The sequence below is a fragment of the Heptranchias perlo genome, chromosome 10, assembly GCF_035084215.1.
Source record: "Heptranchias perlo isolate sHepPer1 chromosome 10, sHepPer1.hap1, whole genome shotgun sequence".
Classification (NCBI taxonomy): Eukaryota; Metazoa; Chordata; class Chondrichthyes; order Hexanchiformes; family Hexanchidae; genus Heptranchias; species Heptranchias perlo.
Window position 1 is genome coordinate 37,318,694 of NC_090334.1, and position 22,826 is coordinate 37,341,519.

At 40.2% G+C, this 22,826-nt stretch overlaps 2 protein-coding genes across 3 annotated transcripts in view; both read right to left on the reverse strand.

Annotated features, from left to right (window-relative positions):
* Positions 1-1,216: 1,216 nt before the first annotated feature.
* On the reverse strand, positions 1,217-11,462 carry psma6a (proteasome 20S subunit alpha 6a). Its single transcript, XM_067991493.1, has 7 exons — positions 11,291-11,462; positions 10,813-10,907; positions 6,074-6,155; positions 5,455-5,610; positions 3,245-3,423; positions 2,983-3,077; positions 1,217-1,409 (listed from the first exon to the last, which is right to left on the reverse strand). Exons 1-7 carry the CDS (start codon positions 11,364-11,366, stop codon positions 1,352-1,354), a joined length of 741 nt encoding a protein of 246 aa, XP_067847594.1. The 5' UTR covers positions 11,367-11,462; the 3' UTR covers positions 1,217-1,351.
* A 6,594-nt stretch (positions 11,463-18,056) lies between these two features.
* Positions 18,057-22,826, reverse strand: part of prorp (protein only RNase P catalytic subunit) — a 59,354-nt gene continuing 54,584 nt past the window's right edge. For both annotated transcript variants that reach the window (XM_067991496.1, XM_067991494.1), the window contains exon 7: positions 18,057-21,828. In XM_067991496.1, the coding sequence (XP_067847597.1) occupies positions 21,697-21,828 (132 nt within the window). In that variant the 3' untranslated portion in view covers positions 18,057-21,696. The remainder of the gene's footprint in view (positions 21,829-22,826) is intronic.

Sequence of the window (22,826 nt, forward strand, 5' to 3'; positions counted from 1 at the left end):
TTATCCTAGACTCCCCACCAGCAGAAAAAGTTTCTATCTACCCGATCAATTCATTTCAAAATCCTAAAAACCTCAATTAAATCACTGCTTAACCTTCTATATCCCAGGGAATACAATTTATGTAATCTCTCCTCATAATTTAACTCTAGAAGCCCTGGTAATATTCTGCTGAATCTGCGCTGCACTCTTTCCAAGGCCAATATATCCTTTCTAAGGTGAGGTGCCCAGAACTGTATGGTTTGTACCTGACCACTACATTTTAGTGATCTGTCCCTCTTTGGACCTCAACTATCTCTAGCTTTTCACCATTTAAAATACTCAGATCTATCCATTTTTACTCCAAAATGGATGACCTCACCTGCACTGAAATCCATCTGCCACAGTTTTGCCCATTCACTTAATCGATCAATGTCTCTGTAATTTTATGCTTCCGTCTACACTGCTTACCGTGCCGCCAATCTTTGTCATCGGCAAACTTGGATATATGGCTCTCTATTGTTATCTAAGTCATTAATAAATATAGTGAATCATGGAGGGCCCAGCAGATTCTGTGGGACACCATTAGTCACGTCCTTCTTAATTCGAGCACATACTCATTATCCCTACTTGGTTTTTCTACCACCTAACCAATCTCCTAACCAGGTCAATAATTTGCCTTCAATTCCATGTGTTTTTATTTTAGCTAAGTCTCTTATGTGGAACCTTATCGAATATCTTCTGGAAGTCCATATAAACTACATCCACAGACATTCCCCTATCTACTACTTTAGTTACATCCTCAAAAAATGTAATTTGGTTCATTAGACACGACTGTCTTCTGCACTTCATTGCATTACAAGCAAAATGCAGAGTTCGAAAAGCAAATCAGAGATGTTTTTAACCCGTCAGTAGCTATGGAAGAAAATAGCTGTTGCGCAAACTTTTCTCTAACTGACTCCCAGATACTCATTATAAAACAATGCCTCTATAATGGCACAATGGGCTGAAATGGCTTCATTCTGTACTTAAACTTTTATGATTCCATAATGTTTCATTTTGTTAGCTTCCAAATAGTAGGTTCTAACTGGGTCATCATAAAGTTTGGAAGTTTAGCAGAAGCGTGCAGTAGATGGGTTGAAATCCCCCCTCTCCCCCTGCTTTAATGAAGAAAAAAGCCGTATTACTTGGTCTGCAGATGAGATGTGAGCAAGTGTGTAAACATTACTTTAATCAACAGTATGTTCCAAAATCTCAGCTTTATTTGAACAGAGTAAAATACAGTGTAGATGGGCGTTCTGTGACAGCAATCTACAGTCTTCCATTAACTGTATTCTTTATGTAACAAATGCGGGATCTTAAACTAAATGGAATTTCAGTCTCTCTCTGCTAGAGCAACCAGATGTGTATCAATTTCAGCTTCTGAAAGAATCCTAAAAAAAAACAAATTTGTCAGAAGAAAGGTTTTCATGCTAAAGCACATTTTCAGAAATAAAAATTCAATGATAAATTTCAGAATTAATTTAAATGTATCATCTTCAAATTTCTATGCTGCTCCAAGTAAAATTAAAATGCATTTCCAGAATAAAGACCATAAAGAGAAATGTGAAACAGAATAGGAAACTGTTTTAATGTAATAGTGATGCAGTTCTCTTGTTTAAATATTGTTTCTGAAGTGTGGTTCACCAGAGTGCTAATTACTGGCCCAAATGTCACTCCTGAAGGAAGGCATCATTCAGGCATTGGTTAATATAGTTTTCTTTGGGGCTAATTTTCACTTTGAGGGTGGTTCGTAAACTGTCAATTGCGGATCAGCCGCCTGTTATATGCACTGCCTGATTTTCCTTTCCATTGAAGTCAAATCGGGAGCGATGTACAACGAGCAGTTGATCTGCAACTGCCAGTTTACCAGCTACACCCAAAGTGAAAATTACCACCTAAGTTTATATTTTTTACGTGGGGTATGTCAGTACTAGAAACGTAACACTTTCCCACTCTGAGCACCAATGTCAGCATCAATGTCTCCCAAGATCATGTCAAGGCACTCGCTCCTCTGATCCAATTATGTGGCCTAAACCCAATTTCAGAGAAGCATTTCTTACTGTATCAGTATGAATTTTTCCCTTTTCCATGCTAAGCATTCTCTGATCTCTGAGTAAAATTACCACTTAGTGCTAATTTACAAATACTGCACACTGTAAGCCCAGGCCTATTAGGAGTTGAGTCGATTCTTAGTAAATATTTAATGTGGGATACTTATAGCCATGAAAACAAGCTTGCATCCTTTCACTCTGGATTGGATTCAAATCCAGTTCCCATAGGTGCAAGGATAGCATTTTAATCCATTGTATCACCCAGTTTTGCCAATGTGTGACCCTAAAGGTGTGATTTGTATACATACTTTAAACAGCATCGCCGAATTAAAAGATTATATAGTGTTACATATAATTAACACAAAATCACATCACATTCCAAAGTAGGAACATCCTAGGGTTCAGAAATAGCTTCATTTCTAAAGTTTGAAAAACTTACAGTTGATCAGAACTTAAGTGAACAGATTTTACTTTAGATCAGAAGGGTGCTCTTTAGCCTGTATTTATGAATATAAACTGCCATTAATAAGATCAAATATTGTTTTGTTGGGTGATAATAGCAATGAAATGCAAAAATATTAAGTTGATGAGGTTTTTACACACCAAGGCAGCAGGAAAAGCACATGTCTGCACAACTGATTCTGGCTGACCCGTGCATTGTACTTTAATAAATTATTTGGCCCACATTCTTGCAAAGATTTGTTCTCAAATACCAGCATTTCTCAAATTCTCCTAACACTGAATAACACAAGTAGAATGCACCATTACAGAAAACAATTTACTAAGGAATAAAACCTTAACATTTAAATTAGATAATAAATAATAACCTAATTTAAGCAGATTTGTTAATTTAGAAAACAAGGTAACTTTTGAACAGCACTTTATTTGGTTCAGTTGAAAAGATTCCAGTTACCTAAATTTAGGGTTATCCACTGTAACCACCCCTACTTCAATTTCCGAGGGCTTGAAGTCAATGGACAGCACTGTGGACAGGCAGGTTATTGCTGTCTACAACAAAAGAAAATGTATTATTTCAAAAAGAGCACATCTCTTAAAAAGTTCCACTTTAATTTACAGCTCATCATATGCCATCTTACAGCGCATTAAAATAAAAGGAAAAAATAGATAAGGAAATTCAACTTAATTATTAGTATTAACCCCATGAACTTCCTTACCTCTACAGTTTGCCCATATATCCAGTCAAGTTTTTTCTTAACTTTCTTTTCCAAGAAGCTTGTGGCTTCTGTCTGTTTGACTCCTGCAGCAGTGGCCTTGAACCCACAATAATAACCAGCAGGGTCACACTTGTAAACCTGAGCACCAAGCTCTTCGTCAACACCTACCAGAATCATACCTGTAAAACAGAACAGTCAAACTGAAAAATGATTGAATTTATTTTATACACTTGGTTCATGATTGGCATTTAGTCTCTAATTTAATCTGACAAGAGGTTTAAGAAAAAAATCCTGATGAGACTCTAAACTATTCAAGTGTTCAAAGGCAAAAAACAAAAGATCTGTCTAGACCTTTTCTCAACACAAGTTCTCTGCTGCCAGAATACAATTCAATCTTTGTCACTTAGCAGCTGTTACTGTTACTGTCTTTATAACACAGTACAAGTATGAATCACACGGTGACTATATTTCCATATTCCTTTAGCAAGAATATTTCTAACACTAAACTAAATCCTATAAGGATCTGAATTTGTTCAGCACTTTCAGTATGTGCATTATCATGACAGGGCAGCATGTATCTGCTAGCTTCCATCTTTGAATTCTAGTTTTAAGAAAGGAAAATACTGTAAAAGTGTAACAAACCAGATTCCTATGTGAATTCTAGAACTTGGGGAAGAACTACAGATGTAAATGTAGCTGAGTCTACACACATTCTTTCAATATAATTAGTTTAAATTATTGGAGTAATGTTGAAATAGATCATTTATACATAATTTGTCAGCTGATTTCTAAGACTGACAGCATAGTTGTGTTAACCCCCTCAAATGTTGCCTTGTAAGTTTATTGCAAGTCTCAGTAATTTTGGTCTTTCAGGGTTTTTTGCCCCCTTTTGCAATTTTTTTCTCTCTCCCCTCTTTTCCTGAGGAGCGACTTTGTGGTGCAACACAGCTCCATACAAACCATTTGCCCTCTGGTTCCTGGCTCAAATGGTCATTATTCATGGGTCAATACAGATTAATCCTGAGTGGGAACCCTAGCCTATTTTCCCCTTCCTAAACTAGAGGCACAAAGGCCAATTGTAGCACTACCATCACTTTCATTGAAATCATCTAAAGTGGCAGACTTGGCTCAGGCGGCAGAATTCTCACCTCTGAGTCAGAAGTTTGTGGGTTCAAGATCCACTCCAGAGTCTCGAGCACTTAATCTAGGCTGACATTTCAATGCACTTTCAGAGGTGCCGTCTTTCGGATGAGACATTAAAACCGAGGTCCCACCGGCCCTCAGGTGGATGTAAAAGATCCCATGGCATTATTCGAAGAACAGCAGGGGAGCTCTCCCCGGTGTCCTGGCCAATATTTATCCCTCAACCAACATCACTAAAACTGATTATCTGTTGCTGTTTGTGGGACCTTGTTGTGCACACATTGGCTGCCGCATTTCTCTACATTACAACAATGACTACGTGTCAAAAATACTTAATTGCCTGTAAAGCGTTTTGGGATGTCCCGAGGTTACGAAAGGCAAGTCCTTTCTTTCTTTAATGTAGTACAGAATGGGAAGCAATCCTGAGACCTTCCTGATGTGGCTCAGCTATTCATTACCTTAATTAACTAAACCATTGGGAGAGTCATTATTTTTTAAATGCAGTAAGGAAATGGTAACAAACCTTACAGAAATGAAGGATCACCAAGTTTAATAGGTTGGTCTTTTCTCAATTAATACTTTTAAGATGCACTGCAGCAACTCGCCAAGGTTTCTTCGACAGCACCTCCCAAACCCGCGACCTCTACCACCTAGAAGGACAAGAGCAGCAGGCACATGGGAACAACACCACCTGCACGTTCCCCTCCAAGTCACACACCATCCCGACTTGGAAATATATCGCCGTTCCTTCATTGTCGCTGGGTCAAAATCCTGGAACTCCCTTCCTAACAGCACTGTGGGAGAACCGTCACCACATGGACTGCAGCGGTTCAAGAAGGCGGCTCACCACCACCTTCTCAAGGGCAATAAATGCTGGCCTCGCCAGCGACGCCCACATCCCGTGAACGAATAAAAAAAAAAGAAAATAATTTGGATCGTCACAATTGAAGGACCCACTAAACCAGGATTATACGTGACTTTATATTATACAAGTAACTTGCAAAATATGATTTGAAGCAGAAACCTAATGTTGCATTAATCTTATACTATGTATAGAAGTTGCTTACAGCATCCTAGGGGTCTCATTTCAGCATTCTGTGTGTATACTTGGGAGATGTCTGCAATCCGTTTGCACAACATGTCTACTGGAATATCATAACCATACTTGTACTTCCAGTTTGCAGCTTCATAGCGAGCTCTCTGAACCTGGGACCTGCTGTCTGCTGTAAAGGAATAAGAAAATATGTAAGGTGAAAAAGTCAGACATTCAGAAAAAAAGGGTAAACTACCAAAGTAATGTTAACAACACTGATTTATTTTCATTGTTATTTTTAGAAATTTGAAAGGCGAAAGGGCCAAAACCCATAACACAGGACATCAGCAAGGGTGAAACAAGGAGAGAAAACAAACTAAATCAAGTAGTAGTGGTTAGGTGACGCTGAGCACGGGTTTTAAAAGCCTGTGGACTGGAAAGGAAGACATTCTGGAATTAAGTGAGTCATCCTTTGGTACTTTTAATCTCTCCTTAACTATGTTGTTCTTTTCAATTATTGCTAGGAGTACTTGTTGAACAACATTGGATAAGTTTCCAAGCACAGTTAACAATTATTCTATAGCCAAAAACAAAGTCAGATAGTCTAAAGGGAAGAAATCTAATTTGAATGAGCTTTTCGGAAAGTTTATTACCTGTCATTCCTGTCATTACGCATCCTATGTTTTCAGTTATTCTGAACAGGTGAGTGACTGTGTTGGCATCCAATAGCTTATCCTGAAAAACAGCAAATTGAGCAGCTGGGTTAAGAATAGGACACAACAAAGAACTACAGGCTATATCTTAAATTAATCTGCATGTCTGCTAGACCAATAAAAAGTGTACAGTCTAATTAGACAAAATTAGGACTGTCAATTAATTGCAGTTAACTTTTGCGATTAAACATATATTTTTTGCCGATTAATTTTTTAATGCGCGTTAATCGTGCAAGTTGCACGGAGAGTACCTCGGAGCCCTCGGTAGCCTTCAGTACACCATGCAATTCCTCACCATAAGCATCTGCGCATGTGCAAAACTTATCTTCTTCTGTGACCATTATGTCCTGCGGATGTGCGAACATTAACCCGTTTTTATGCAAGTGCAGAAATCATGTTCTGTGCATGTGTGGCCATTATGTCTTTCTGCGCATGTGCAACGTTGCTAGGGTGACAGTAGAGTGTGAGTGCAGAACAGTCTGTCTGTCAGTGGTGTTCATCATAGAGCCTGATGCCAGCTGCAGGCCATCTCTCCATCACTCGTGGACCGCAGCAGACCTGCTCCTCCATGGATTCCCACTCGTGGCCTGCAGATGAGTGTTGCCACGAGTAAAACAAAGATCAACTCAGATTAAAATTGTTAATTGAGAGATTAATCGCGATTCATTTTTTAAAAAAAAAATCACTTGACAGCTCTAAAAATTACAGCAAATTTTTGATTTAATTGTGTTTCTGAAAGACAATTTGCTTAAGGAACCAAGGTTTATGTATTTAACACACTCCTATGATCTAAAATAATCTCTAATCACATAACTTCTCTGCAAGAGGCAGCCATTTTAACAAACTACAGACTATGTACAGGAGGTACAAAGGGGATCCTTGGGAAGCCCAACTGTTGACCAACCTTGATTGTCTCGTAACTGTCTTTCAGGGTAGACCAATTGCAGTTGTCTTCTTAATTCAATCACCACAAGTTTTGCTACAAATTTAACAATCTCAGAAGGGGACTATGGTTAAAAAGGCAACTAGAAAATTGCAGTGCAGCCTGTTGGGAGATCCAGCACATTGGATCTCCCAGCTGGAAGATAGCCACTCTACTGACAAACCACAGTCAAGCACTTCTTATTTTAACTAGTAAAAGTTATCCCCCCTCCCAGGTTCTAAAGGTTGATCGCTATGCTCTAACACGTCGTATGGTTCAGTACTCATAATCGGCCCGTCTCCACTAAATTTTAAACATAAAAGCTGTGTGGCACAATTTCAACAGAGTGTCTATTGTCACCAATGAGTTGGAGGCGGGGCGGGATTTGCAGCAGGATTTACAGCAGTCTATTTTACAGCGAACAAACTCTACTTAAGCAATGTCTCCCAAAATGCAGTGAGTGGAAGAAAGTTATATGATACAATTATGTGCGTAAAATCAATCCCAGTCACTTACAGCAGTTGACGGAGGAATTACCCAAACACCTCCATTCTGGCCAGGAATAATCGTGTCACTATATGTAGCCCAATTTAAAATACTTCAAATTGACAGTACTTCTCCTTACTGCACTAGTCTCCTCTTGAAACATCAATACATCAAATTTAAAAACCAAATACGCCCTGGTAGATAGCTTACCTTCCAATTGTTATACTGCCATCACAAACTCATCAAAATAATCACTGAGAGAGTACATTAAAAATTGTGCATGTCAACATGTTAAGATAAGAAATGCAGATGAAAGAGTTGCATTTATATAATGCCATTCACACCCTCACGACCTCTCAAAGCACTTCACACCCAATTAATTACTTACTGAACTGTAGTCATTGTTGTAATGTAGGCAAATGCAGCACCTAATTTCTGTACAGTAAGGTTCCACAAACAACAATGGGACAAATGACCAGACAATCTATTTTGGTAGTGTTGATTGAGGGATGAATGTTGGCCAGGGCACTGGGAGAACTCACCTGTTCTTCCAAAAAAAGTGTGCTATGGGAACTTTTACATCCACCTTGATGAGCAGATGGGGTCCTGGTTTAACATCTCATCTGAAATTCAGAACTTCTGCACTGAACTGTCAGCCTAAATTACATGCTCATGTGCTGACCTGGGGCTTTAACATACTTCTGACTCAGAGGCGAGACTGCGACCACTGAGCCAAGCTGACGCTAATGGAAAGCTTTAGTCAGTGTTAAAAAACAATCACTGATCCAGAACTATATTTAAGATGTTGAACACAACAATATCCACTATTGAAATCCCAGATATTGGGTTGTAATGGTATCCAATATTTTAGAAAGCAGTGATGTATGAAGAATCGATCATGCTCATTAGCGAGATGTGATAAATACTTCCACTCAACAGGTAGACCAAACTCACCCCCACCCCTCCACTCGTTAGTTAGAGCTTCATTTATGGATATATTCATATGTCAGTTCTTGTCACAATATATTCTGCTTATACTGTTCATTAAGTGGATATTTTTATAACAGATTATGTTTTCAATACTTTAAGTGAGGTGGTATGAAAATATCACCACTGCTCACTGACCACGTATGCAGTATTTATTTAAGGCACATTTCTAGTTATACAAAACATTTACTTAAAAGCAACAGAGAGGTTTGATGAGGGTAGTGCGGTTGATGTGTATATGAACTTTCAAAAGGCATTTGATAAAGTACCACATAATAGACTTGTTAGCAAAATTAAAGCCCATGGGATTAAAGGGACAGTGGCAATGTGGATACAAAATTGGCTACAGGACAAAGAGCAGAAAGTAGTGGTGAACGGTTGTTTTTCAGACAGGAGGGAAGTATACAGTGGTGTTTCCCAGGGGTCGGTATTAGGACCACTGCTCTTTTTGATATATATTAATCACCTGGACTTGGGTGTAGAGGGTACAATGTCAAAGTATGCAGATGACACAAAACTCAGAAAGGTAGTAAACAGTGAAGAGGATAGTAACAGACTTCAGAAGGACATAGACAGACTGATGAAATGGGCACACATGGCAAATGAAATTAAATGCAGAGAAGTGTGAAGTGATGCATTTTGGTAGGAATAATGAGGAGAGGCAATATAAACTAAATGGTACAATTTTTAAAGGGAGTGCAGGAACAGAGACACCTGGGGGTGTATGTGCACAAATCTTTGAGGGTGGCAGGACAAGTTGAGACGGCTTAAAAAAGCATACAGGAATCTGGGTTTTATTAACAGAGGCATAGAGTACTAAAGCAAGGAAGTTATGCTAAGCCTTTATAAAACATTGGTTAGGTTTCAGCTGGAGTTGTGTGTTCACTTCTGGGCACCACACTTTAGGAAGGGTGCAGAAGAGATTTACTAGAAATGTACCAGGGACGAGGGGCTTCACTTATGTGGAGAGACTGGAGAAGCTGGGGTTGTTTTCCTTACAGCAGAAAAGGTTAAGAGATTTGATAGAAGTATTCAAAATCATGAACGGTTTTGATAGAGTAAATAAGGAGAAACTGTTTCCAGTGGCAGAAGGGCCGATAACCAGAGAACATAGATTTACGGTGATTGGCAAAAGAACCAGAGGCGACATGAGGAAACATTTTTTTACGCAGCGAGTTGTTATGATCTGGAATGCACTGCCTGAAAGGGCGGTAGAAGCAGATTCAATAGTAACTTTCAAAAGGGAACTGGAGAAATAGTTGAAGGGGAAAAATATAAAGAGCTACCGTGAAAGTGCAGGGGAGTGGGACTAATTGGATAGCCTTTTCAAAGAGCCGGCACAGGCACAATGGGCCAAATGGCCTCCTTCTGTGCTGTATGATACTACTACTATGAAAAGGCTTGTGGACTGAAAGTCCACTCACTGTTGTAAATTTTCCCCTCCTTTCCTGAAGACACTGACCCTAGCTGCAGAAAAGTTTACAGGTGCGTACAGCCCTCTGGAACCGCACCCAAGTAAATATGAGCCTGGAAGTAAGTGCCAGCACTATTCAACCATGGAGGGAATTACAGCCAGGCCTGATCCAACTCTTGCCTGATGTCTACATACATGAACTTTCCAGCTGAGGATTAATGGACAGAGATCAGGAATGGGCAACTTGCCTATTGTTTCTTCCATAATTTAGGAACCCTGAGATCAACTGATACCAATTGGAGCACCTCAATTCGTTTTCCAACTGAGATCAGATAACTCAACAGAGTGTATAACCTGGAGTGAAATTGGGTAGTGCGATTAGCCACTAGGCCATTAGCAGAGTTTGCCCATTCATTTCTGTTGGTCATCTGTCAGTAACATCGCAACTTTTTTTCATAAAAATTAATTCTTGAGATGTGGACATCGTTGGCAAGTCTGGCATTTATTACCATTCCCTAGTTGCCGTGAAAAGGCGGTAATGGGCCAACTGAGTGGCTTGTTAGGCCACTTCAGAGGGCAGTTAAAGGTCCACCATTTTGGTGTGGGACTGGAGTCACATTTAGGCCAGATTGGGTAAGGACAGCAGGTTTCCTTCCCTAAAGTGCATTAGTGAACCAGTTTGGTTTTGCAACAATCTGACAGCTTCATGGTCACTTTTATTGATACCACTTCTTTGTTTCCAGATTTTTTAAAAACTGAATTTAAATTCTCACATTTTCATGGTGGGATTTGAACAGTGTTATTAATGCAACAGGTGTACTTTATATACTATATATAATAATAGTTTCTCATTTTGACTGGTCCACTCACCGGCACTTTCTTTTGTGTAACTATTACAGCACAGTCCTTTCCACGAACAGCAACTGAAGTGAGACCACCCTGGTTTATAGCCTTGAAAGCGTATTCTGCAAGAAATAACGAATTACCTTAAGACACTGATGACATTTACATTCAAACCCCGTCACTTACTGCGATGCACCTCATTCAGAAAACTTCACTCGAGTCTTTCCGATCACAGAGTCGCTGCTAACACTTGCCAGGTGTGTGACATCTCAACAAGTTACAGCCCAGGCACGGTCACCGAGAGTCGAGCTGAAGCCGAACGCGGCCGAGGCGTCGCCGCTCTGTCACATTAGGATTAGTGGGAATCCACAGGCCTGAGACTTAACCTGCGCGGATCTCTAGGCCCCTCCGCCGAGTGGGGGATGGGGCCTCGGGATGACTGAGCAGTTGTGACTCGGTCCTGACAACACTGTGGCGGCCGGAGGCGCGGCCGGCGCTCACTCACCTACTTGGTATAACCTTCCCTCCGGGGAGAAGATGGTGATGTGACGGTCAAAGCCGGCGCTCGATCCCCGGGACATTTTCACAAAGAAGCCGAACGAATGAACAAACTGTACAACATTCAGGACCACGGCTCCAGCACCCGGAACTGATCATCGGCGGCCAGGACATCCGGCGCAAGAGCTCCTCTGCCCCGGAAACACTAATGGTCACAAACCCACTACAGGCCCCCACAGCCAAGCAACAGACTGGAGCTTCCTGCCAGCAGGCAAAGTGTTAGCAGCTTCCCTCCCCCCCCCCCCCCATGAAGGAGGCTGCTACTAATAAGGATGTGGTTTGTCCCAATGAAGTAAATATGTTTGTTTCAAATCTTATTGTTATACATTTAGGGAATGCATTCAATACCCACTGGTTCCAGGAAACTTCTGGCAAACTGGTGGACATGTGTAGGACAAGTGTAAGGAATCTTACAACACCAGGTTATAGTCCAACAGTTTTATTTGAAAATCACAAGCTTTCCTCCTTCACACACCTGACGAAGGAGGAAAGCTCCAAAAGCTTGTGAATTTAAAATAAAATTGCTGGACTATAACTTGGTGGCTTCACATCGTTCACCTGACGAAGGAGGTAGCCTCCGAAAGCTTGTGAATTTAAAATAAAATTGCTGGACTATAACTTGGTATTGTAAAATTGTTTACAATTGTCAACCCCAGTCCATCACCGGCATCTCCACATCAGGACTATAACCTGGTGTTGTAAGATTCCTTACATTTATCCACCCCAGTCCATCACTGGCATCTCCACATCATGACGTGTAGGAATACTCTATGGTCACCCGGGTGTAGTGCTCTGAACGTCGGCATGCAGTCAGAGTCACTGCCCAGCGATCCTTTGCATCCTGGAATTGTGTTTGGCTTATTAGCCAAGCCCAGGAGCAGATCTACTAGACAGTCCTCCACCGTGGAGGTGAATTGTCCTATTTTCTTCAGGTCAATAAGTGGTGCCAATAAGTGGTCAAGAAACAATTTGAGGCATCCCCTTGAACAGTGGTGCCACAATAAATAACAGATGACCTCTCCAACGTCGGTAAACTTTTATGCAACAATTGCAAAATTTGTGTCAATAAACATGCTGACCTTTGTTGTTCATTGTTGCAGAATGCCGCTAGTGAACTGGTAGATACTGTGATCATATTCTGTGGTTACCTGGGCATGTACTAGTGCTCTGAATATGGTCAAACCGTCTGAGAGACACTGTCCACCAAACCTTCACATCCTGCACTTGTAAACGACTGCTGTAGCTATGTCCAGCAGTAAACCCACCAGGAGGTCCGACAGGAGAGTTAGAGTGTCAGTACATTTTTAACTTAGTATCTCTCCTGTGGTTTTTTAAATATATTTAAAAGGTCAACCACACACATAAAGCCATGTAAAATAGCAACTAGCTCCAAGTGATTAATTCTGGGACAAATATTAAACTTAATAAGCCATAAAAGTTAGAATTCATTCTATTGCTGAGATTTGAGAGTAAGTCTTCATTGTTTCTTCTATTCATGACTCGATTTGCAAATCCGGTATTGAACAGTGAGTAGTTCTGGCTTTCGTTCTAATATTTTTTTTTACTGCTGACAAAAATTAGTTGAATTAATGGCTGCACACAGTTTCCCCTGCATATTTAAACATTAATATATTTTGCTAATCAACATGACTCCATTAATTCTGCTGCCACATTCTAAGTAATAGAAGTAAGTGGGGGAAAAACAAGCATCTATTTTAAAAGCTAGGTTATTGTAGATGACTGATTTTCTATCCTTGTGAAAAGTGTGTGGTCTTCCCATGGAATTCATCAATATACGACTGGGACATTGTGGATGTTATCCAAATCCCACTACTGGATGAACAAACTAAGCTGGTCTCTGATTTCTTGCTTATAACTTTTTCCACGGTAACTATAGTCTTTAAACAAAAAGCAAAAAACTTCAGAAGCTGTAAAGCTGAAATAAAAGCAGAAATGCTGGAAACACTCAGCAGGTCAGGCAGCTTCTGTGGAGATAGCAGACAAGTTAACATTTTGGGTGCATACATCTATTATTAGCCCTCTGACTTGCACAACTACTTGGATTATACACCTTCCCACTCTGCTTCCTGTAAGGACTTCATTTCCTTCTCCTAGTTTCTCAATCTGCATCTCATCTGCTCTGATAATGTCACCTTCCATACAAGAGCTTCTGAAATGTCCTTTTTCCTCAACCGAGGATTCCCCTCCACCATGATAGACTGAACCCTCGTTTCACCCATAACTGTGATAGGTTTCCCTTTGTCTTCACTTTCCACTCCACTCCTCATTTGATAGATCATCTTCCACCATTTCTGCCACTTCCAACATGATCCCACCGCCAAACACATCCTTGCCTCTCTGCTTCTGAAGGGATCATTCCCTCCATCACATTCTGGTTCAGTCTTCCATCATCCCTACCACCTGCTTTTCTTCCCCTGGCATTGTCCATGCAAGTGCAGGAGATGCACCAATTGCTCATTCATTTCCTCCCATGGCACTATCCAGGGCCCCACTCATTCTGGGTGAGACAGCAATTTATAAGTACTTCCTCCATTCTAGCATACTGGATTCACTCCTCCACAATGGAAAGACCAAATACAGGTTAGGTGACCACTTTAACAAACACCTCCATTTTGCAATCTCAACCTTCGTTTTATGCCACTTCAATTCCCCATCCCATTCTGACCTTTGTTATTGGCCTTCTACACTGTTCCAGTGAATCTCAACACAAGCTCAAGGAACAGCACTTTATCTTTCTATTTGACACTCTGCATCCTTCTGGCTTTAATAACTTCAGGACTTACCCGTAGCTCTCACTTTCTCTTCAGCAAGAAATACTGATGAGATGGGATGGGGAGGGGAATGGGTTGATGCTTGGGGTGGAGTCCCTTTGTTGGAACTCCATGCTGATGGGGCAGTCTATATTATTGGTGGCCTGCTTTTTCCTTCTTGCAGGCATAGATTCTATTTACATAATTGCACCACTGTTTGCAATCCTGTTGATAGCATACTGAGTTTTCTCTTTCAAGAACAAACTTCACAAAAAACAAGGGGAGCAGCTTATACCAACATAAATAAACCCAAAAACTGGGAGAAAAAACTGTCTATGGAGTGTAACATGAAGTGAACTCCGAATGTATTTAGTCAGTGTGTGTCCAGGATAATCAGCATAGCAGTAGGTCTGTTAGCAATATTTTAGTGATCTATTAAAATCCAGTCCAATATTTGACTCTTCCTCTTCCAATAGCTGAATGGACTTATTCCTGTATGAACTTGTAGAGAACTTTTGTGGTTGAACTGACTTCCCTAGCTATATGCTGACTCATCTCCTCATACCCTTCATCGCCACCAGTATTTTCCTTCCTATTTTAACAGCATCATTAGGCATACATTTAGGCTTTTACCTAAATTATCTGCACAATATGTGCTCTAAAAGGGTCAATTAGAAATGATTGGCTATTTAAAATAGACAAAAATTTGTTGGCAGACATACACAGTACAAGGAATGCATGGATTTTAGTATTGTTCAATTTATATTCATTACCAGTAGATATACATTGAAAATAAATATAAAGTGATTATAGTTGAAGAGATACAAAATATACATTTAAAAATTAAACCAATAGCTCTACAACTGAGGTTACACCTGACTGGAGAAAATGGTCCAAAAGCAAACACCGTGAATAAGATTCCCTCAAGAAAATTGACCCTCTACAAGACAGAATCTTGTGGAATTGGTGGTAATCTGTTGCGATCGATTGAGAATTGGGTGAATGCCTGTAGGCAGAGCGTGGTTGTCAATGGATTTGGATCTGCTTGGAGTAACCAGTGATGTCCCATAGGAATCGATGTTAGAACCTTTGCTATTTTTATTGATGATCCAGATGTACATGTTGGGGGAATGATCTGCAAGTTTGCAGACAATATCATGATATGTGCGATAGTTAGGACTGTAGAGGTTGCTCAACTACTACAAGCAGATCTGGATTGCTGGAGGATTGGGCCCATGTTTGGCAAGTGATGTTTAACTTAGAAAAGTGCAGTGTTATGCATATGGGCAGGTCAAATGTTAAACATATATATACCCTACAGAGAAAAGAATTAAAGCCAGTGGTGAAAGAAAGAGATCTAGGTATTTTAGTGCATCAATCTCTAAAGATTCATGGTTAATGCTGTGAAGCCATAGCTAAAGCAAATAGGGCTCTAGAGTGTATTCACAGGACAATTCACTATAAAACAAAGCATACCATTTTGTCCTGTGCAAGACCTTGGTTAGGTCACAGTCAGAATACAGTGTCCAGTTTTGGTCTCCTCACGTGATAGGGATTATTAAGGCTTTGGAAAGGTTGTAGAGGAGGGTCACAAGGTTAATTCCTAGTTTAAAGCACCTTAGTTATCCAGACAGGCTCAATGAGCTGGGTCTCTATACTTTAGAAAAGCGTAGACTTAGGGGTAGTTTAATCGAGGTTTATAAAATACTGAAGGGACTAGATTGTGTTTATGTTAACCAATTATTTCAACTGGACAGGTTAGAGAGCATCGGGGGTCACACTTACAATTTATGTAAGTGCAGAACTAGGTTGGATGTTAGGGGATTCTTCTTTTCCCAGGGAATAGGGGACCTGTGGAACATGTTGCCACCTTGTGCAATAAATACTGATTCGTGGTATTCCTCCAAGAGCGCGACCTATTTCTGGCTGGGGCAGAGATCATCTTGTACAAGAGGTAGGTATCCTGTAACATAAATCAGAGTCAATGTGATCTCCTGGACTAGTTTCAATCACCTAAGGGGGGTTGGAGAGGAGTTTCCCAGTTATTCCTTTTCCCTAATTGGCCTGGGTTTTTAATCTAGTTTTTCACCTCTCCCAGGAGATTACCTGGCTTCTGGGTGGGGTGGGGAAAGTATGTATTGTGATGCCCATCACAACTGTTTGGGACATCCAGCACAACTCTGTGGGACAAGCCTGGATGGGCCAGTACAACTTTTCCTGATCATCATCATTTTCGTATCTTCACTCCTTCAAGTCCAAGGGGTGCAGACTTGAGCATATCTGGCACATAACTGGTTTAGCCATACATCACCAGATCTGGATAGACCACATTAAGTGCTATTGGGCCTTTGCCAAAACTACCCACAACTCCAGGATCATCCTGGCGAGCAAAAATAACCCTGGCTTCCTTTCCCCACTACCTATCATCTCCTTAAACCCCTCTCCCTGCCCCAACCACCCTCACCGCCAACAAGTAAAAGGAGCTCATGGACCTCATTGTCACTAAGATTGAAACCACTGAGTTGCCTCTGCTGCTTCCCCACTCCCCCTTTAATTTATGCTGAAAATGATTAAGAATAGTCAAATTATTATTATTTACAGGGAAGAATTTAAAAAGATCTGTAAAAGTCTTTCTGAATGTGATCAAAATCCACAGAAATCATGTGATTCTAGAATTGAAATGAATGTTTTGTGAGAAATCACTATCAATGAATAATCCTTCCCCTAAAAAAATGCTTTGTAATCAGTTCCCCCAAAACAAAAATTCTAATCAGTGCCCCAAAATAAAATGTACATTCTAATCAACACCCCTCCAAAAATATACAATAAAAATCCTCTTTAATTTCTTAATTTGCAAGGTGATTGTCATCACACATCTGTTTTGTGGAAGGAGGCAAAATTAAGTGGCATAATACAGAAATGTCAGTTTTCAGTTTTCCCCTCTGTCCCCCATCAAGAGGTGACTGACCTTATTTTTAGGATCTTAACTGAGAAGTGATTCAAGTCATTGGACAGTGACAGGAGGATCTGAGTGAAAGCCAGCTAGTTATGGGACTCAGATTTGTAATATCCTTGTCAGGCAGATGGCTTACGGAGTGCACAATTGGATCGACAAACAAATGGAACTGCCAGGATTCAAAGGATAAAAGAATAAGCGGAAATTTACCACAGTGTCTTTGTTATCCCTCGTTGTAGCTTTTCTCTGAAACAATCCCTGAATTTTATTATACTTCAGAATTAAGAAATATTTCTTTTACTATGTTATCAGAAGCAACTCAATCATTTAACATTTACATATTAACTCAATAGTTATTTACAATATATAATTATCACGTTTTTGGCAATACACACTCAGGTACCTCAGGATGCTGTCTCATTACATTTCCCATCATATCTTAATTGCAGTGTTTCTTATTACTTAATGTGTCATATCCTATTCTCTTAAACATGGTTATTTTTGGGCAATTCCAGGATGGGATTCAAAAATCACATCCTTGCCTTGGGATCTGTTCACAGTGGCACATTTCAATAGCCAAGGCTTTTTGTTTCTGCCACTGTCAGAAGGTCAGTGTATTTTATGCTTCCTGTGACTCATTCTCTTGGCTTAAATTATGACAATCATGAGCAGGTTCCAGGTTTTATTAAAAAGCGAGTGATTTTTCAGACTCTCAACCAAGGGCTTCTTTTCCCCGCCCAACACCCTACAGCTGTAACCCCAGCAAACGCAAACAAAAGAAAAATAGGTGGCCATTGTTGTTTGTTCTCTTAAAGTTCAGAACCTTTAGTGAAGTAAACTCCAAATACTAGTTTATTTATACAAATGAGCATATAGCTGTGTTTTACACTTGATGGTTTAGCTCTCCATTCAGTTAATGACCAAACTTGTTTTCAATGCTCCCAAATGCACAAGAAACTGCGTTGGGAAAAAAATTACAACAAATGCCAATTCTTACACCGTTTAATGGGTATTTATAGTTTAATTTTTGACTGAACATAAGTCAACTTTAAATGTATGATTGTCAGGACAAAAACAAAATTATTCCAAAGCTCACTCCCTAGCACCAGTCTCAAAGGGCTAATACAGTAGCCTCTAGAAAGGTGCAGGGTCATACCTGATGCTGTCACAATATATGTCCAGCTGCAGCCTCGAAGCTACATATGCATTAAGAAATTCTTCAGAAAATGGCTAAAAGTTAAGGTTTTTATATGACTATCACTCAGGCAGAATCAAAGTGCATTCTCATTGCCCTATTCAACCCTGAGCTGAGGTTCAAACCCCATATCCTATCCAAAATCCACCTATGCCCCTATCTCACGCCCTCTGCTTCTGAAACATTTATCCATGCTGTCATTACCTCAAGAATTGACCTTTTGAATCCCTCCCAAACTCCTTCCTATACAAACATTCAGCTTGTCCAAAACTTTGCCACTTGCTTCTTGTCCTGCACTAGATGTTACTCGTCCATCACCCCTGACCTTCATCGCTCCCAGTCTCCCAAATTCAAAATCCTTGCTTTTTTGCAAACTTCTACATGACCTCAACCACCCTATCTCTGTAACCCTCTCCAGCCTTGTAGTGCAGCCCATACCCTGCAGTCCTCCAACTGTGGGTTCCTGTGCATCTGCCCCTTCCGGCTTTCCTCACTTGATAGCAGAGCTTTCAGCTTCACTCCCTACATATCTTTGCCTTGCTACTTCCCGTCGACTTTTAAGAACCTTCTCAAAACCCATCCTCTTTGCTACGCCTTTGGCCAACTGTCCTAAATCATCTATTGCTCGATCTGTCTCCCTTCGATGTGAAGTTCCTTGGGACAATTTATTATGTTAAAAGTGCTTTACAAAAGCAAGTTGTTATATATAGGTTTGTGAGAGGACACTTTATACACAATAAACTGTTAGATTTTGACTATCATAAATGCTTGCGAGTTATGGAACTGGTGACATTTAATAGTTTATTTTGCACAACAAAACTGAATGCTGGAACTGCTGGTATGAAGCTGCATGCCAAATCTCCATGTAACAGTGCATTTAGCAGCACCTGCTGGGGAAAAATATGTTTTGGTACATTTTCAATCCCTCCCTCCCTCCCTCAGCTGACTCGAGTGTTGCTGGGGTTCGGTTTATGGCAGTTAGCAGCCCTTTGGCAATTCACCCATATAACCACACTGCATGTGTGAGGAAAGACAGTGAATATCAGCAAGTTACAATTTGGTCTCAGCGCTCTTTGTTTAGAGAGGAAAAAAAATCCAAGTGCCTGCCTGATTGCTCCCTCAGGATCGGTGCAGGGAAGTACATGTGTGAGAGTGCTGGGGATTTCAATGTGATGGCATTTGTGGTAGAATAGCCCACTGACACTATTTAGAAAACATGGGGTCGACGTTAACTTGCCAAGATCAGCAACAGCCTTAAAATGGGGTTAGTAGGCTTACCACCCCATTAATACTGACAATCGGCCCAGTGCCACAGTCAAAGGGGCCTACCTCTGGGCTGCCGCACTGCCTGCCCGTTTCAGGAGGTAGGTCTCACTTAATATGCAAATTGGGGTCCCATGATGTACATTGGATCCCGATTCACATTTCAGGATAGAACTGGTTGGAGTGTGCACTGTGCATGTTCTGACCAGTTTCACTGCTGATAGAGCTGAAGATAAGTTTGAAATTATTTTCGTGGAGCCAGGAGTAGCAAAAGTGCTCCTTCGGTCCCTACAAAAATGAACTGGTGCACTTCTGCCCCGGATGCCACCCCGGGCTACTTACCATGCTGCCGGCCTAGTGGTTTCCAGGTCATCCAATATTGGGCCGGTCTGAAACGGACGAGCTGCATCAAGATGCCCGTTTGGCACCCATAGCTCGGTGGTTCCATTTAAATGAGGGCAGGGGCTAAAAATGGCTCTGACCCCATCACCCCCAGAACGGGCAGGCTGCTGGTGCGCTCCGACAGTCGGCCGCCCAAAAATTAAACTTGACACCCTGGTTGTTGAAGCAGAATCCAGAAATTCTTTTAAAATGAAATTATACAACTGCTTGAAATAGAGGTATATTAAAGGGTATGGAGAACGAACAGGAGAGGGCGATCAGAGGAGGTGGCTCATGTGGAGAAAAATAGTGGCGCATGCTCGATGGGCCAAATGTTGTTTCTGTGTTGTAACAGTCCATGGTTCCATGACTGCTGGATCTGTAGCCACTATACAAAAAGTGTGTCAAATTTCCATACCTGATCATTAATATGGCAATTTCCCTCAAGTATTTTAATCTCAGCACTGGTATCACTAAGAATTAACAGTGCAAAATACAGTGTATGCATGTGTAATTTAAACTTTTTTTGTTGGTAGACAGTAATATTTGGTTTTATTCAAAACCTGGGATTTGGAGTCAATTAATAAAAGGTACACAACAGTAAATTTTGAACACTCAAAACTAAGAAATTCTATTTTACTTTTAAGGAACAGAGTATTAGTGAATATGGTTGTATTAAAAAAAACAAATCTTACAGAATTTTCAGGATGATTGGTACTTTACTATTTTCAATATCACTCCAATCCTGAAATAGGGACATATGGCAATTTAAATTTAAAGAACATTATATTTGTAACAGTGTTTGCACTTTCTTGTACTCTCTAGGATACTGAGCAGCTATTTCTGATGTAACTTGAAAAAACTCATTTGGTTAGAGGCCTAGAAATACACAGTTTATTTAAAGAACCTGTAGGCTTAACTTTCCCATTGTTAACGACAGAATCACTAATATCATGATTCATCAACCAAAAATCACCCATAATGTAAACTGTCTTTAAAAAAAATTGTTTCACTCTTTTAAAAGTAAAGAAGCATTCTTGCTATCTCACCAAGGGATAACAGGAATGCTACTTTACTTTGAAAGTGAACTGGCTGAGCAGATTGCAGTTGTGCATTTTACCTACCTACAGGATAACCTATATCCCAGAAGCTCTGTGGTGCTCTAAGAGACAAATATGTTGAATGCCTAATTCAAAAATGTAACCAAAACATAAAATAGTGTCCAGCTTCCGCCAATGGCACATCAACACGTGATGTGGCTATTAGGCCATATAGACCAAAAAGTTTTGAACCTTCATTTGTACTGAGTTAGCTGAATTCAGCCAGGTTAACTTGGCAGGCACTACAATAAGCCACAACATCCTTGGTGCTGATGGTGGGGAGGAGATATAGGAAAAGAGAAAGCAAAATTAAAAAAGCAGAGGCTGGATTGCCACTCATGATAACTATCCAGTAAGCCATGCTGGAAGGTACTCGTGTGGATTTTAGGTGGGCTCAGGTCAGTTGTGGTGTCCTTATGTTCAAAAAGTCTGCTGAAACTATCTAAGCTCACACATGAAGAATGGGTGAGGTAGTAGAGGGCCATTACCACCTGGAAATTCATACTGAAACACGAGTCACAGTTCTTTGAAGAAGAGGTGAAAAAAGTGGAAGAAAATTGAAAAACAATATAAAACATCCCAGGATGGATAAAGATACATTAAATGTAAAAATATAGCTTAACGCTTCTTTAAAAACAAAAGCCACAAAATACAGGCAACATCAAAATCTCCAGCCACAGTTTCTCTTCAGTTTTGTTTTTGAAGACACAACCATTTATGTGGAACTTCATAGGAGCATCTCTCCACTCCCTCTTCATCATATGGTATGTGCCAAGTATTTTTTGTTGTCTGTACTATGGTGTCATACTTTGGTATGATCTATAGGGAAAGATTTTTTTTAAAACTGTCAATTAACGTAGAGACAAACTGAGCATTACAAATAAAAATAGATTATGTTTCTCATATTAAGAAATATTATTTTAAGGTCCATGTGAGTGACTAAGCTTAACCAATATTTAGAACACTTAAGCAATTTGCAACATTCCACAAGTTATTACTAGAAGTTTATGTACTGTTTAACATAAAATAGTTCATTTGTGTTTGGCCCAAAAGCATAGATATTGTGTATTTTCCTCCCTGTCAGAAGAATTCAAAAGTAAGAGTATCCCATTGCTCAAAATTGCTTGGTTTATTTGGGACGCCCAACAGTAACAGTCAAAGCCACACATTATCCACAAATAGGTAATCTGTGTGTCTTATCTATGGAAGGTGAAGGGAGTCACAAAGTTTGCATGTGACTTCAGCCAGATGTGGTGAAACAAGTGGGGACAGTCAAAGGTGAAACACATAAACAATGTTCTGTTACTCTTGCTGGGCAGGACTTACTGTGTGAGATCATTTGTCCAAAGGGAAAGCATTGGCAATATGATACCAGATAGGGAGTGGCCAGAGCTTGTGCTGCGCAGTACATAATGCTGGCAAAAAGCAAGGTACAAGAAATGATAGGTGCAGAAATGGCATGTCTTTCAGGCAGGATTCCATAAAATACTGGCACTAGAAGACCTGATGGGCCATTTGTCTAAATAAGATGCTGTGAGTATAATTCTTTGCAGTTCCACAGTAACGGAACAGACGAAAAACTTCTCAAGGGGTACGGAGTGGTGAAGAAGGGAAAACGTGTGATAGTTTGAAGATCTGTTTTGTTTTAAGTCATAAAAGACTATGAGGTGAAACTTAACTTCGGCAGGGTCGCAAAAAGGGCAGTAGTGAATCGGCCACCTGTTATACACCCGCTCGATTTTCCTTTCCAATTAAGTCAATTATTTCAGATTTCCAACATCCAAAGTATTTTGCTTTTGTTTTAGTTATTTATGATT

Excerpts from the sequence above, each read along its gene's own strand:
- psma6a (XM_067991493.1), bottom strand. The coding sequence starts at position 11,366 with ATGTCCCGGGGATCGAGCGCCGGCTTTGACCGTCACATCACCATCTTC. Across the intron at positions 6,156-10,812 it reads TTACACAAAAGAAAGTGCCG|GATAAGCTATTGGATGCCAA; the intron begins GTGAGTGGACCA and ends GCTGTTTTTCAG. Across the intron at positions 3,424-5,454 it reads AATGAGACCCCTAGGATGCT|GTATGATTCTGGTAGGTGTT; the intron begins GTAAGCAACTTC and ends TCTGTTTTACAG.